Genomic DNA, 15,069 nt, shown 5'->3' with positions numbered 1-15,069 from the left:
ACTCAACAAAATATCAAGTTCATTATCTAATTCAGCTAAATTTAAAATACGCATGGGATTTACATTTTAAACTTACGTACATAATAACACTGAACTAAGTTTATCAAACATATCTAGTCATTAAACACAAAGTGTTTAAAATTAATTTATTTAACTTTATACATACACATTAAAAAATTACATAACAATGCTTGAAACTATCTTGCTTTCTACGACCAGGTAAAAAAATACCTAAAAAAAAAAAAAATAAGAAAAAGCTTTTTTTATTGTTTTACAAATATACACTTGATTACGAGAACACAAGTCCTAGACGTATACTTCCAATTGCAAAAATGTTCAAAATAAGATGCAGAGTTAAGACATTCAAAGTATGAAGCAAAAATAAAAATGAGTCAAAAAGTACAAAATTTACCTTTTTATACGGGCCCTAGGTCCCCTAACTAATCTTTAGAGAAATAATCTCCATTGAAAGCTATTACTAACTCCAAAAATTTGGCATTTGTGCGACCAAAACTCAAAGAGATATTCCAGTTCAAAGTTTTAAGGGACCATACAGAAAATGAGATTGGAACTCATCGCCCTTTTAGAAGAATGACAGGTCGTCAAAGTAAGAAAAACAAGGTATTTATATTTTTCTTTGCTATTCAAAAATACATGCAAATGTTATGCCTTGATACGCAAAAATACACTGCAAAACCTAGAACCATTTGAAAAACCACGCTCTATGCCCACATTTAATTTTAAACACTTGTTAACAATTATATTTTCGCACCAAAAAGTGTTATTGACGATCACTGAAGAGTGGCGTAAATCACAAAACGCTGCATTTCATATCTCGGTGAATATTGGTCATACTAATTTCAAACTTTCTGTGATGGAATTATTTTTCAATTGTGATCATTTTCCTGAATATAAGTTATGGAACCTGGGGTCCGTATAAAAAGTTAAATTTTGTATTTTTTGACTCATTTTTATTTTTATTTCAAACTTTTGATATCTTAACTCTGCATCTGATTTTGAACATTTTTGCATTTTGAAACATACATCTAGGACTGACGGTTGCAAAACTAAAGGTCTTGCAGGTTAAAACGGAACACCCTGTATAGAAGTAAAAGAGCAATATATTTTCAAGCAGAATTGAAAAATTTTGAAACAATGAATTTCGTGAACCGAATTGGAATGAATTCTTAAAGACCAGTGTAAGGAATTACACCATAATGCGGCGATGTCTTTTTTATGTTTTCACAATAGGTTCTTAAGTATGTTTTGCTCTAAACCTGGATGTGATAGGCATTTTTTTCTGTCACGTCATGATTGTTTGTAAAACGTTAAACTCAAACGTAACAAAAAATATTACTTCTACTCCAAAATATACTAAAAATGCGTTTTTATGCAATTTGCTCATTTTTTGACAAATTCTATGCATTATTTTAATTAAATAGGTAGGAAGTCGGAAGAAGAAATCAAAGGAGTGGGACTGATGGACCCCCGTTATAATTAAAGAAGATATCCGTAAAACGGACATAATTTAATTTTTATTGAACTAATGTTTATATTATATATTTTTTTAGAACCCATTTACCCTTTTCAGCCATTCTTGTTGACAAAGAGAGGTGTGAGGTAGGTAATTACAGAACTATTCATTTAATACCACTTCAAATATATTCCCCTAAATCTACTCAGTTATCTACGAATGTTTACAAATGAGGCAGTGAGAAGCAAAAGGATGTAAGTGGACATTTTCAAGTTTTGAGTAAAACACGTTTAAAGATAACATCCTAGGTAGGCTTTCATTGATTTTTTTTAAATCATGCTGAATAGCAACAACTACCAGGGCTACTAGTACCATGTCTTGCCCCAAGACAGAGGAGAGGTTCACCTACCATGTAGGGTGAACCTACCTTATTTCGTGACATACCTTACTCTGCGATACAAAACATTTATTTTACCACGGAGTTAGGTAGGTTGTGTACACTTAATTTGACATGTTCCTCATAGATGGCAGGGTGTTGTCCAAACCCAGGCAAAGCTTTGGAGGTCTCCGGCAACTGGTTTATTGTGTAGCCATTTTGTCAGTTAGAAGAGAACAGTGTGCACGTGGTGTGACTCCTTGCAATAATTAATGTAAGTTTTTATATGTAATCTCATAAGAAAATTAATATTTCTTACACTAATATTTAAATTAATACTATAATGAATGTGGTATTTATATTAGTTTCTTTTTTTTGTGTGTAATAATCGTAACGGAGGCTTACAAAAACACAGTTATTTCTTATGAAATTTTGCTACTTTCAGACAGATGGCGCCTATTTACAGCAAGCTAGCCGGTGGGAAAAAAGAGAAAGGTGGGAACAAACGGAAGAAATACTCAAAGGAAACACTTCAACTCGCAGTGAGGAAGGTAGTGGATGAAAATTGGTCAGTGTACAAGTCTGCAAAAAAATTTTTCATCCCATGGAGCACCTTGAAAGACTACATAACACGCTGTGAAGGTGACAGTGACAGTGTGGATGTGAGAAAAGTGGGGAGACCGTTTGCTCTAGGCCCAGCAACTGAAACTTCGTTAGTGAAATTTGTCATTAATATGCAGGAGCTTGGGTTTGGTTTGACGGTCAGTCGAATCAGGCACATAGCATACTCCCTTGCTGAGAAGGAGTGTGCTTCAAACAACAAACCGTTTCCATTCAGCGACAAGAAAAAATGTGCCAGTTGGAAGTGGTGGCGTGAGTTTTGTCGCAGATACAATTTAGGCCTAAGAACACCCGAAAATTTGTCCCAATATCGGGCAAACAATTCTAATAGGGTTTTACTCAATGATTTCTACGACAAACTCTCTGAGGTTTATGGAAAGTTTCCAGAAGGCATCAAACCTCAACAAATTTGGAACTGCGACGAAACGGGGCTGTGCTACGTTGTGAAGTCTGGACGAGTTGTTACAAGAATAGGCAAGAGGTTCGTCTATAATCGAGTAATTGCTGACAAGGCTGAAACTCACACCGTTTTACCTTGCATCAATGCCGCAGGTGAATTTGGACCTACTCTACTGATCTTCAAAGGCGCTAGAATGATTGATGGTTTGAAAATTGGGGCGCTTCCAAATGTAACAGTTGCAGTGTCTCAGAGTGGCTGGATAAACTCAGAGTTATTTCTGATGTGGTTTCAAAAATTTGTCCAGGGGATTTCCTCAGCAAGACCTGTGGTGCTATTAATGGATTCACATGCGAGTCACATAACTCCTGAAGTCATTGCAATGGCTTCAGAGAATGATATCATAATTGTAACATTTTCAAGCCACACAAGTCATTTGCTACAGCCTTTGGATGTAGCAGTATACCGGCCTTTGAAATTGGCTTGGCAGAAACACCTGAGGCAGTTTCAAGAAGGTAATCCGCTGAGAAGACCAGGAAGATTCGATTTCCATGGGATGTTCAGTCTCGCTTTTCTGGAAGCATTCAGCAGAGAAAATATCATTTCTGCATTCTGCAAGGCTGGTGTTTTCCCACTAAACAAGATGAAAATTCCTGATGAAGCCCTGACAACAAACGTGGATAACAGGTGTATGGATGAAAATTCCCTGTCAGTCAGCAATGCACCTGTTACAAAAGAAAGCATCGATGATGTGTTAAAACTACCTGATTTTACAGCACGTGCTCCAAAACCTGCAAGGAAGAGGCGTGATCCATCAGCTGCAGTTCATCTTCCAGGGGAGAAATCATGTGGTAATATTTCCACCGCCAGTACCAGTTCCAGTACTAGTGACACTACCAAATCCTGTGTCAGTGCCAGTACCAGCAGTTTGGTTAAAGCCAAAAAGAACACCAATAAGAGCAAAGGTGAAGCTGAAGATTAATGGTTCTGCCCCAACTGTAATGAAAGTTACTACAAAGGACATAACAAGAGCCCATGGATCCAATGTTGTTTTTGTTTAAATTGGTATCATGACAGTTGCCAGGCAGTTGACTCAAAAAATCCACCAACAGTGTTCATGTGTAGTGTATGTGCACGTAATGAAGAAAATGACAGTGACAGTGATTAAGTCATTACCACGAAGTTAGGTACACTGACTCACGGAATAAGGTAGACTATCACGAATTTAGGTACATGTGATACTTTTTTGGAAAATAATTAAATTACATTATATTATCATGTATTAATTCTGTTTGATGGTTTAATAATTAAGAATAAAGTTTGCTATGTCTATGGAAAAAATATCAAGTCAATAAATTCAGAAAAAATTATCGATTATACTGTTTGAATCCTTAGTATCACGAAATTGGGTAGGTTTACCATATACTGGTTATCTCCAAATTTTTATTTTTATTTTTACCACTTACATCCTTTTGCTTCTCACTGCCTCAAATGTCATTTATACATGAGCACATGTATAGTTCGTCACAAAAATATGAAATTCCTTAGTAAATGTATCCTGCATTATTGGCTAGAGATGTTACCTGTCCAAACTGGAAAGAAAAACAACTGTATTTCTCAACGTTCGAGTTCCAAGAAAGGCATGAAGATTACGGCCGTCTATTAAGGCATTAACTTTTTAAGTTTAGTTTCCCCCATTTATTTTTTATTGAAAATGGTCACTAAAGGAAACTAATTTTTTTGCGTTTCATTTGACTTATTTTTATGAGAAGTATAGCACTCCTTTAAAATATATTTCCCGTATTAACCTACCCGTATTGACAAAGATATATTGTGAGGTAGGTAATTTAATATTTATTATATAGCACTTTTTATATGTTCTCAAAAATCGATTAACTCAGTAAGCTAAGAATGTGTACAAATGTCTTTAATGAGACTATACTTCTTAGAAAATGTAATTCGTCACAGAAACATGAAGTTCCCATGTAAATGCATAACGCATAATTGGCTCAAGATGTAACCTTTGTCACTGGAAAGAAAAACAGCTGGATTCCTCAGCGTTCAAGCTCCACGTCACTGAGAAATGCGTGGAGACTAAGGCATTTACCTTCCGTGTTTAGTTTCCCCCATAACCCCTGAATTTTTATTGAAAACAGCATAAAAGCGAATCTATTTGAATTAGGATTTACTTGGCTGAATATTAACTGAACTTAATGACGTAAAGTTTTAATTTAGAATCCATTTCCGGTACCACCCATGTAAACAGAGAGATATAGCGAGGTAGGTAATTAAGTATTCATTAATACTCATTCATATCACTTTTAATATAGTCCCAAAAATCAACTATCTCAGTTAGCTAAGTATGTGTACAAATGTCATTTAATGAGACGTCAACACTTCTTAGAAAATTTAGTTTGTCACAGAAACACGAAATTCCCTTGTAAATGCACAGCGCATAATTAACTAAAGATGCAACCGCAGTCATACTGGAAAGAAAAACAGCTGGATTCCTCAGCGTTCAAGCTCTTTGTCACAAAGAAAGGCGTCAAGACTAAGGCATTAACCATTAGGCATTAGTTTCTCCATTAATCCCTGAATTTTTATTGAAAACTAGCTGTACCCGACGCGCGTTGCTACGCCAACAAAAAAATACATCATTATACTGATTTTCATGACAATCGGTTGAACGAGGCAGAAGTTGCTACTCTGCAGTGCCACCTGGTGGCGAGTGGCTTCAATGAGCATATTATGCACCTTCTCCGTGGAAAAATACATATATATAGCAATTTTCATAATAATCGGTCCAGGTATCAAGTGAAGCCGTGACTTCACTATACTCAAATTTTGTACTCACGCAGTTTGCAAGATCAATCAATCCCTAAAAATATCAAATAGAAAAAGATTTAAATCTCCCTGTTGCATGAAAAGCCATAAAACAATAAAGAAAGAATTTATTTGTTCAAACTCAAGAAAAATGGCAACAGCTAACTTCTTATCAATGAGATCTTTCACGCGAATTAATTTCTGCAGCCGATAATTTTATTCGTATTTATCCAATGGATTGTGACTTAAATTGGAGTAAAAAAGGAACTATCGATCGGATTTTTTTCGAACTGGTCTATAAACATTCCCAGTACCAAAAATAACAAACGGTGAAAGTTTCAGCCAAATCCGCCGGGTAGTTTTTGAGTTCATGGATGACATACAGACAAACAATCATTTATATATATATAGATGACCCTAAACCGAAACTAATTGAATTAGGTTTTACTGGGCTGAATACTAACTGAATTTAATGAAGTATAGTTTTAATTTAGAATCCATTTCCTTTACCACTCGTGTTAACGAAGAGATATTGCTAGGTAGGTAATTAACTATTCATTAAATATCACTTTTAATCTATCCCCAAAGAACAACTACCTCAGTTAGCTAAGCTTGTGTACAAATGTCATTTAATGAGACATCAACACTTCTTAAAATATGTAGTTTGTCACAGAAACACGGAATTCCCTTGTAAATGCATAATGCATTATTGGCTAAAGATGTAACCAGTCAAACTGGAAAGAAAAAAGCTGGATTCCTCAGCGTTCAAGCTCGACGTCATTAGGAAAGGCGTGGAGACTACAGCCGTTTATTACGGCATTAACTTTTTATGTTTAGTTTATTTGGGTGACATAGACAGGGGACTTTATCGACTAGCAGCATCTCATCCCTTCATGAAGACGCATTTTCTCCGCTCTGGCGTGTCATTAGTGAGGTAGAAAAAGTAAAAGGCTGCAAATAGTTTTACTCTATTTTCCTAGTTCGACATGTCTTTCCCCAGAATTGCCTCGTTTGTGGTGGAGGAAACATGGTTATGCGTGAAAATCATTTATAAAATATTTCATTCGACTTTAATTGAAATCTTATAATTATTTTTGAACCTTATAATTATTATCTGAAAACTGTTTGATACTTGTTGAAGTTTCCTGAAGAATATTTAAATAATAGTAATCAATTCAGATGTCATCAGCAGAACGAAATAATTTTAATCTTGAATATTATTTAGTTTAGGCTTTGTTCAGAGCTCTAAATAACGAAATATATTTTATAAGAGCCTTGAGTATTTTGCTCAGCTACGTATGTATGTAGCCATAACAACTAATTCCATTTAACGGTTTCATAAGGTAACATATATTTTTATGCACTACTAACATTACACGGTTGGTTTTGTATCAAATATTCCTTTTAGATATACTGTAATATTATCTGTACGAATATCTGCAAAAAAGAATTGATTTACCCAATAAAAATGTATCTGAACTTTCTGAAAAAAAAACAAGTATGTTCCAGAAAAGTATTTTTTTTTTAATTTTACGATATTAAGAAAAGAAAGGGTGGGAAAAAGATAATAAGTAAAAATTAAAACGTTATTTCCCTGAAACGGAATTACCTGGGCATAGTGTGGTTGGAAATGACTGAGCTGGCGGTGTATTTCACGTATTTATGCTTTAGCCCTGGCTAATGGGTGTAATTTACTGAATATACCATGCCTCGCGTTCAATCTTCGAGTTGAACCGAACCATTGCTTCGGTCACTCGTCTGGTCTGCTAACTCTATATTAGCTACCATTTTGTTTCGCACTCTTAGGTTTTCCATCTCCAGCTCAGTCACTTTCCTATGCCGGGCTGAAGAGTGCTAATAAGCACGAAACTGCAGTCCTCGGCTGGAAATGACTGAGCTGGCGGTGTATTTCACGTATAGTGTATATGGTTTGAAAACATGAACCGGGAATTGTATAAAATGTGGAATTATAGAGCAATATTTGAGAAAGGGAACAGAAGATATGAGTGTTTGCCGGTAACAGAATAGTACTATTTGAGACATAATTTGCGTATATAAAATATTATGTTGATTGAAGTCGTTTAAAACAAGCTTAAAACTCAAACAAGTTTCAATCAAGCAAACGACTAAAAAATTGTTTGCACGTTTCAAACAAGCGTACGAAAGTCAATAGACACCAAAAGTTATTAAGGTAAACCCACGAGTAGTTGAAAATGCGCAAATAATTCACATTTAAAGAAAAAAATAATGATCGAGAGAAATTGCAAAATTGTACAGAAATAATGAAACAAGAAAATTTTATTTAAATTTGTCAACTACTAGTGGCTTTACTTTTTTACGAATGTGTTCTAAAACCATATCCGAAATGAATATCCGAAATAGCAAAAATGTGGAATGTTAAATAAAGATATGAGAAAGGACATCGAAGTGAGTCGTGTTTGCAGGTAAAAAAACTAATTTTTGGGACATAATTTGGGATATAATTGCCACATACAGGCATATAAGGGTCATTCTTCAAAAAGTAACTTTTCTGTCACACGGCTTTTACAGTAAAAACTTTAAGGAACAATTCATTTAACAATGATTTTAAATTTCATCAAAAATATATATCTATTTAAACCTGCTAACAATTTTTTAATAATTATTTTTATTTTAGTATATTTTTGGTTCAGAACATGTGAATTCTCTCCTCCGTGGCATGCCACACACCTGGTGTGACTGTTTATGTTGCTTAATGACTTGTTTAATTAAAAGTATATACTTATTTATTTATTATTCCTCTCAAAAGTGTCTCAAATACTAATTAAGTATATTTAATTTTTTAATATTGTGTTTTTGTTCGTTTTAATAGGACAAGGAGTCATGTTACACAATAAATTCTCACCCCTCAGTTACATAAACACAAAATGCCATTCCTCATTAACCCGTGACAGTAATGACATCAAATATTATTTTCTATACAAAGGAACTTTCTTGTTTATTTTTAGCCATAGTTGAAGTTGTGTGATTTTTGTCGAAAAACAAGAAGATAGATTTTGCCTTAAAAATTTAGTGTGGTTATTCTGACTTCTCACCCCCGTGAACTTCAATGTCAGGGATGTAAACTAATGTAAAAAAAAAAAGTGATCATGTTTTCACATGCTTAAAATGTGCAAATTGTAGCAACAAAGAAAAAAAAATTCCTGAAAGATGTATCTATTCGGCCTATATTAATGGAAAATTCCTCACCTCCGTGACAGACCCCTTATCAAAGTCATTATTTGTGAGGTGAAAATAAATGAAGGAAGGGAATTATATCAGTAATAGGATTCTAAGAAAATTATAAATTTCCAGCATATCCTCAAATTTACTAAATACTATTTTCAACATACATTTGAAACTGCTAATTAAGCCGTACTTTAATTAAGAGAGCGTAATATTATATTCCCACGAATCATTAAAATAGCTGATTGTTTGCACAATTATTGAAATTACTAATTTGATATTAAATTGGCCTTGATTTTTAAATATTAATTTTTTTTCCTTTTTCTTTTTCCTCCCGTGAACACGGCATTTGTTTTATTTTTTTTATTTATGAGTAAAATAATTGGAACTTAGCTGGGCCATTGTTTATGGTTACTTCTAGTAGGTAACACTTTCATGTAAGAATGAAAAAAAAAAAAAAAGAAAACAGAAGGTTTCGAAACTGAAAAATATTTGCTTTCAAAAGTTACATTTTCTGGAGAATGACCCATAAGCAATTTATATCTACTGATGCCTTTTGAAAGTAGCTTACTTAACTGATTAGACACAAAAGGTCATTATTATCAATAAATAGAAATATTATTCTAGAAAGATTAAACGGCAGTGAAAAGCCTATTTTAATTTTAAACTGTTATCTTCTGGAAGTCGTCGGCGCATTACTGACATTTTGTTAGACTAACGGTTCACGTTCATTTGATAGACAAGGGTAAACTGAGTCGTACAAACATTCTGCTCGGTGTACACTTAACAATGGAGTCAAATCAGAAATGATGTGTTGAAATCTATGTCTCACTATCATTATCCAGCTACAAATAGCAGTTTTGCTCATGTTATTGAATGGTAGGACCAGAGAGTGAAGAATGTGGAACCTTCAAATGCTCAAATTCTATAATTGTTCTCAGTGTAAAATAAAAAATTAATTTTTATTGCGTCAAATTCAAGATTGACTTACCGCCGTGAACAAAGTCAACTCGAACAGCAGACCTTGGGCCAAAATTCAAGAAGTGTGGAGGACTTACTGTAACAAACCTCGAGCGGAAGCTGTGGCTCTTTTTAGGCTCCCTACAGGCCATGATTGCCTGGCTGAGCACCTCCACAAAAAAGGTATCTCAACATCTAGTACCTGTCTAATTTGCGGTTCTGGCTACATGAATGCAGCTCATCTCCTCTCCTGCTTACTGGGAAAACTTTATTGGTCTGCGCAATGTGACTCAATTAAATGACTCTGCTACAATTGCGAATCCTCTACTTTACAGATTTCTTTTTGATTTTAAATTGGTGCTTTTGTTGTATGTTCAATTGTTTATTGTAGTTACTTTTCCCTGTTCTTGGCTGTCTTTTTTATGGATTAATATCTTCCTGAACAAAGCCATATCTATATATATATATATATATATATATATATATATATACAATTGAGTTCACCGCGTTTTGAAGCCAACTTCTAATGGCTCACCGCGTTTCGAAGCCAATTTTTGGCTTCACAACGTTGGCTTCAATGCGTCGGTATTTTAGAGACGTTCACCGCTTAATGAAGCCAGTAGAGACGTTCGCCGCGTTTCGAAGCCACTGGCTTCAAAAAGCGGTCTCTAACCACACACCGCGTTTTGGAGCCATTTATCGTGGCTTCAAAAGGTAGGTTTTTTAGAGGTATACACCGCGTTTTGAAGCCATAGCGGAATTTGCAGTCCAATAGCCTTAAAAAAAAGGGAAAATGAAAGATTTTTTTTTTTGCTCTATTAATCTTTTATAATTTATTTTGTGCCGTTTTCAAGTGATATATCCCTTTGAAACTAAGTTCAGCACTTTAGTTTTTCCTTGCCAATGTTTTATACATTTTTTCTTAAAAATGACAAATTCTTATGCAGAAAACATCGCAAAAGAAAATACTTTGGATTATTTTAATTAATGTTTTAATAAAAGAGAAAATGTTGTCTAGTTAACCACAGCTACTGATGAAGATATAGCTAGTAAAAGTAACCTTTACAGTAAATATTTGAGAGAAAAAAAGAAAAAGAAATTTTCAAGTAGATTTTCAGGTCACATTTTCCGGTTTATTTCAAAGTAAATAAAATGAGAGACATTTTAAAAGAAGATTCTTTAAAAAAATATTTTTATTAGTTAAATTTGTACGACAGTACTAATTATTTTCTAATCACATTCTAGTTCCCTCTGAACTGTTAAATTTCAATTTAATCGTATATCCACTATATTGCGGAATAGCCAAATTAAAGTTTTTCAAAATTTCGCTAGGTTGTACATAGCTTCAAAAGAGCAGTTCGTGGAAAAACTTGATCAATAAACAAAACATCATACTTATAGTTTTTAATTTATTGGTATTTGATTAGAATCAAAACACTAAGCAAGAATATCGTAAAACGATCTAACTGTATTCGTGATTTAAAAAGCACGACTTTTTTACTCATATATACAATTGGCATGTAATGAACTGGTAAAATTCTTATTTAATTCGTTATTTTTCTTTTATAGGACGGTTATTTATAAATTTGTCCATGCATACATGCGAATAGGCCGAAAAATTTAGGAAAGAGAAAAAAAAGTAACACAAACATAGAGATTGGTGCTCGTACACGAGAAGAAGAACGCTGAAATTCCGGAGTAACATTTGAAACAGTTGTAACTTTTATGAAATTTTTTTAACTAAGCATATTTGAAATTAATGGTGAAGTAAATTTTTTCATTTAGATACATTTCTATAATCAACTAGTATTCAATTGGGGAGTTGTGTCAATATGACAGGGGGAGTATTGGAACGTTGCTGGAAGAAAAAACTTTTTCTCTAAAAGAGAACATTTCATGGTTTGCAGAGGAACATGAGAAAGACCTTTTTATCGTTCTAGGGGGAAATGGAAACGAGGGAGGCAGGTGGGAGATTTTTTTTTTTCTTGGATGTGAGAAAAAGGCAGTGGCGGATACACCCGGCGGACAACCGGGCATTTGCCCGATGGGCCGGTCATGTTTCGGCCCGATCAGTTGCCCTGTCTACAAAAAGTAAAATGTAAATACCGCTACGTACATTCTCTAGCTTCAATTCCTCTTTACGCATGGGCTCAAGCCCGCGGATGGAGGGTGCAAGCATGTCGCCAAGGGGGCCGTGGGGGTGCTACACCAGCCCATGTTTTCAGAAATGGGGCCGCCAATTTCATTTTAGTAATGCAATAAAAAACAGAAAAACAAGAGCGGTAATTAAAAGTTCAAATACTTTTATCCATTTTTCAATTTCATGAATGAATTGCAATTTACATTTACTTTACTTATGAATGGCAATTCACAATTGTTATGAAATGTAGTTCATAACAATTGCAATGAAAGTGACGAAAAGTATTTTTTCAATAAAGCTTTAACAGAAAATGCAATCTTTAAACACAATTTGAGCATTAAAAATTCTGTATTATCAAGATTATTTAAGTAAAGACCTCTTAAATGTGCGTTTCTAACTTTTTTTTTTTTTTTTTTTTTGCGAAAAATAAGATATTCAGTTTCAATATCCCTCAATATCCCTCGAAGGGTTTAAACAAATGGTTGAAGACCCTTCATTTTAAAAATGATAATATAAAAACCTATGATTCTCAGCGACACACCGAACTTTTCCACCATTTACTTCTTCTATTTTTTAAAATGAAAAATATCATCCTGACAATCAGAGTTATTTACATAGAAAAATACACAGGCCCCAGAAATATAGTTTAAATAGGAGAAAAATTAAAATATAGCGAGAAATATTGAAAATATTAAAATTAATAGTCACACCAGTAGTTCTAAGTGTTTGAATGCAAAAATCGTGTATGAATTGAAAATTGAAACAAAACTTTATCAAGAAGTGAAGAAGGAATGATATTTAAAATAAAATGTGAAAAAAAAAGACCAAAGATCATTAAGGTTATTTAAGATCACCAAAGCACCAGATCAGTTCAAGAATTTTTTTTTTACCTGGGGCCGCAGATGGTTTGTATTTCAAGCAAATAAAAATACTAGGCTGGAAATTAAAAATTTTATTATGGAAAATCTAAATGTAAATGATTTTGAAGGAGAACACTGTTGGAGGGTGTTTCATATTTTTTTATCAATAAAATAAATAAAAGAAGATTGGTACGTAGTCAAAAGGGGGGAAGAGAGGGATCAAAAAGCTTATATCTTCCTTTTAGTCACCAAAACTTAACTGATGTGCGTTTTTGAAACTTAGCTTTTTAAGGAATTCCTGGGAAAAACTCCCAAACTCCATTCCTTAGTTTAACGTCATTAAAGATGGCCTACAACAGCGTATTTGGAATTTCAGCTTCAAAAAACTTCGAGGAGAGTATTTCCGCCGCAATCGACTTAGAAACGTCCCCACCCCCATCATTAAAGAGCGTCATAAATCAGTGTCGAAAAAATTTCGGAGGCCCCTTAAGCATCTCCTTTCCATAATATCATCGAAGATCGTCTAAAATTACCTTTTTTTGGACTTCGATCTCAAAAAAAAAAAAACAAAAAAAAAAAAAAAAAAGGAAAACTCCCAAATCCCCATTTTTCCCATAACATCATGACAGAAGATTTTTTGACCTATTCTCAAAAATTTAATTAAAACCTCAAACTTAAATCTAAACACCACACACCAAGCATTTTTTGTAACTGGCCAGAGTCCTTTCCCTATCGATTTACTTCGTTTCTCACTTCCGATTCTGTATCACGTAAAAGTCCATGTCATGGTGTCATGGACTCACAGATACACCAGACCTTTATAACTTCCACTATCCATTAACCTCAACTTTCCGCATTAAATATTACCCCTCTAATTTCTAGTTTCGATTGTTTACCGGTTGAAAGCCCTCGATCCTCTCTTCTTAGTAACCCTAAGGAAGATCGTTTATAACTCTGTTTTCGAATCTACAGCATCGAAAAATTTCAAAAATAGTCCCCCCTCCCCCTTCGTCATCATCAGTAAAGCAAGTCAGAAATCTCGTCTTTAATGCCTCAATTTCGAAAAAAAATCAAGGAGAGCCTCGCCAAAACTCCTCCTCCTAAAATCATCGAAGGTCGGTAAAAGTTTCGTTTTTGGAATTTAACTTTTGAATAACTGTCTACGTCCTAGTTTTTATCAAAAAAAAAAAAAAAAAGCTTACAATTACCTTTCCAAGATTTCAATTTCAAAAAAATTCTTGGTGGATGTTGCTCGAATCTTTCCTTTCCCTAGCATCACCCAAACTGTTTTAAAACTGCGTTTTCAGAGGTAATATTTTGAAATTTTCCCGGATCCCATCTTCCTAACATAATTGACGATAATATATAAATGCAAGTTCGGAGTTTCCCTTCCAAAAAAAAAAATGCCGGAAGAGGACCCTCGAGCCTCCGCTCTCTCTAACATCACTAGAGATCATCTAAAATTGCGTTTTTAGGACTACAAATTGGAAATTTTTCGGGGGGGGGGGGGTAGACCCCAGGACCTTGTATTTCTGACTCAATGTAACTTACAATTAGGTTTCTAATGCTAATATTTAATAACTCTCATATGCAAGAAAATCAATCTACTCTCTATCTCTCTCTGTATTGATACATGTGTTTGAAAAAATTAAGGGATCGCACACAGACACCCCTCGCCTCCCTAATAACTTCCCTATTCTAACTGAAGTAATGTTAGAAGATATCATTACGGAAATAATCAATACAGCACCAGGCAAATTAAAAATACTTAAATAGATTATTACAATCACCTTTTTTTTTTCAAACAAAGGTTTAGCTTATCTTGTATCAATTGTTCACCATTAAAACACAGAAAAGAATCCATCTGTTTAATTTTGTTTAAAAGAAAGTATTTAATTTTTTTGAATAGTTTCCTCATATTTAAGTGATATCGTTTCCCAATCATTTTTGTAAAAATTGTTATCTATAGAAGCTATGGGGCCGCGACATCCCTTTATGCCAGGGCCGATTTCTTTTACCAATCTGCCACTGGAAAATGCTGTTTGCTTACATAATTAATTGTTGTAATATTTAAAAGTATTAACGGCACATAGAGAGATAAAAATATGAGTGCAGGGCGCATTGATATTTACCGTAAAGAGAACGGAAGTCTTTTAAAAATGGTTCGGTGAAACAATAGTAATCGAGTGTTTTTGAGTTCCAAAAGAGTAATAT

The 15,069-nt window shown here is 34.0% G+C and overlaps 1 protein-coding gene across 1 annotated transcript; it reads left to right on the top strand.

Annotated features, from left to right (window-relative positions):
* The first annotated feature begins 2,584 nt into the window (after positions 1–2,584).
* LOC129218256 (uncharacterized) lies at positions 2,585–3,850 on the top strand. The gene has a single exon (XM_054852482.1). It carries the CDS (start codon positions 2,585–2,587, stop codon positions 3,848–3,850), a length of 1,266 nt encoding a protein of 421 aa, XP_054708457.1.
* The last annotated feature ends 11,219 nt before the right edge of the window (positions 3,851–15,069 follow it).

The sequence above is a fragment of the Uloborus diversus genome, chromosome 3 (genome assembly GCF_026930045.1).
Source record: "Uloborus diversus isolate 005 chromosome 3, Udiv.v.3.1, whole genome shotgun sequence".
NCBI lineage: Eukaryota > Metazoa > Arthropoda > Arachnida > Araneae > Uloboridae > Uloborus > Uloborus diversus.
This window is presented reverse-complemented; position numbering and strand designations above follow the sequence as displayed.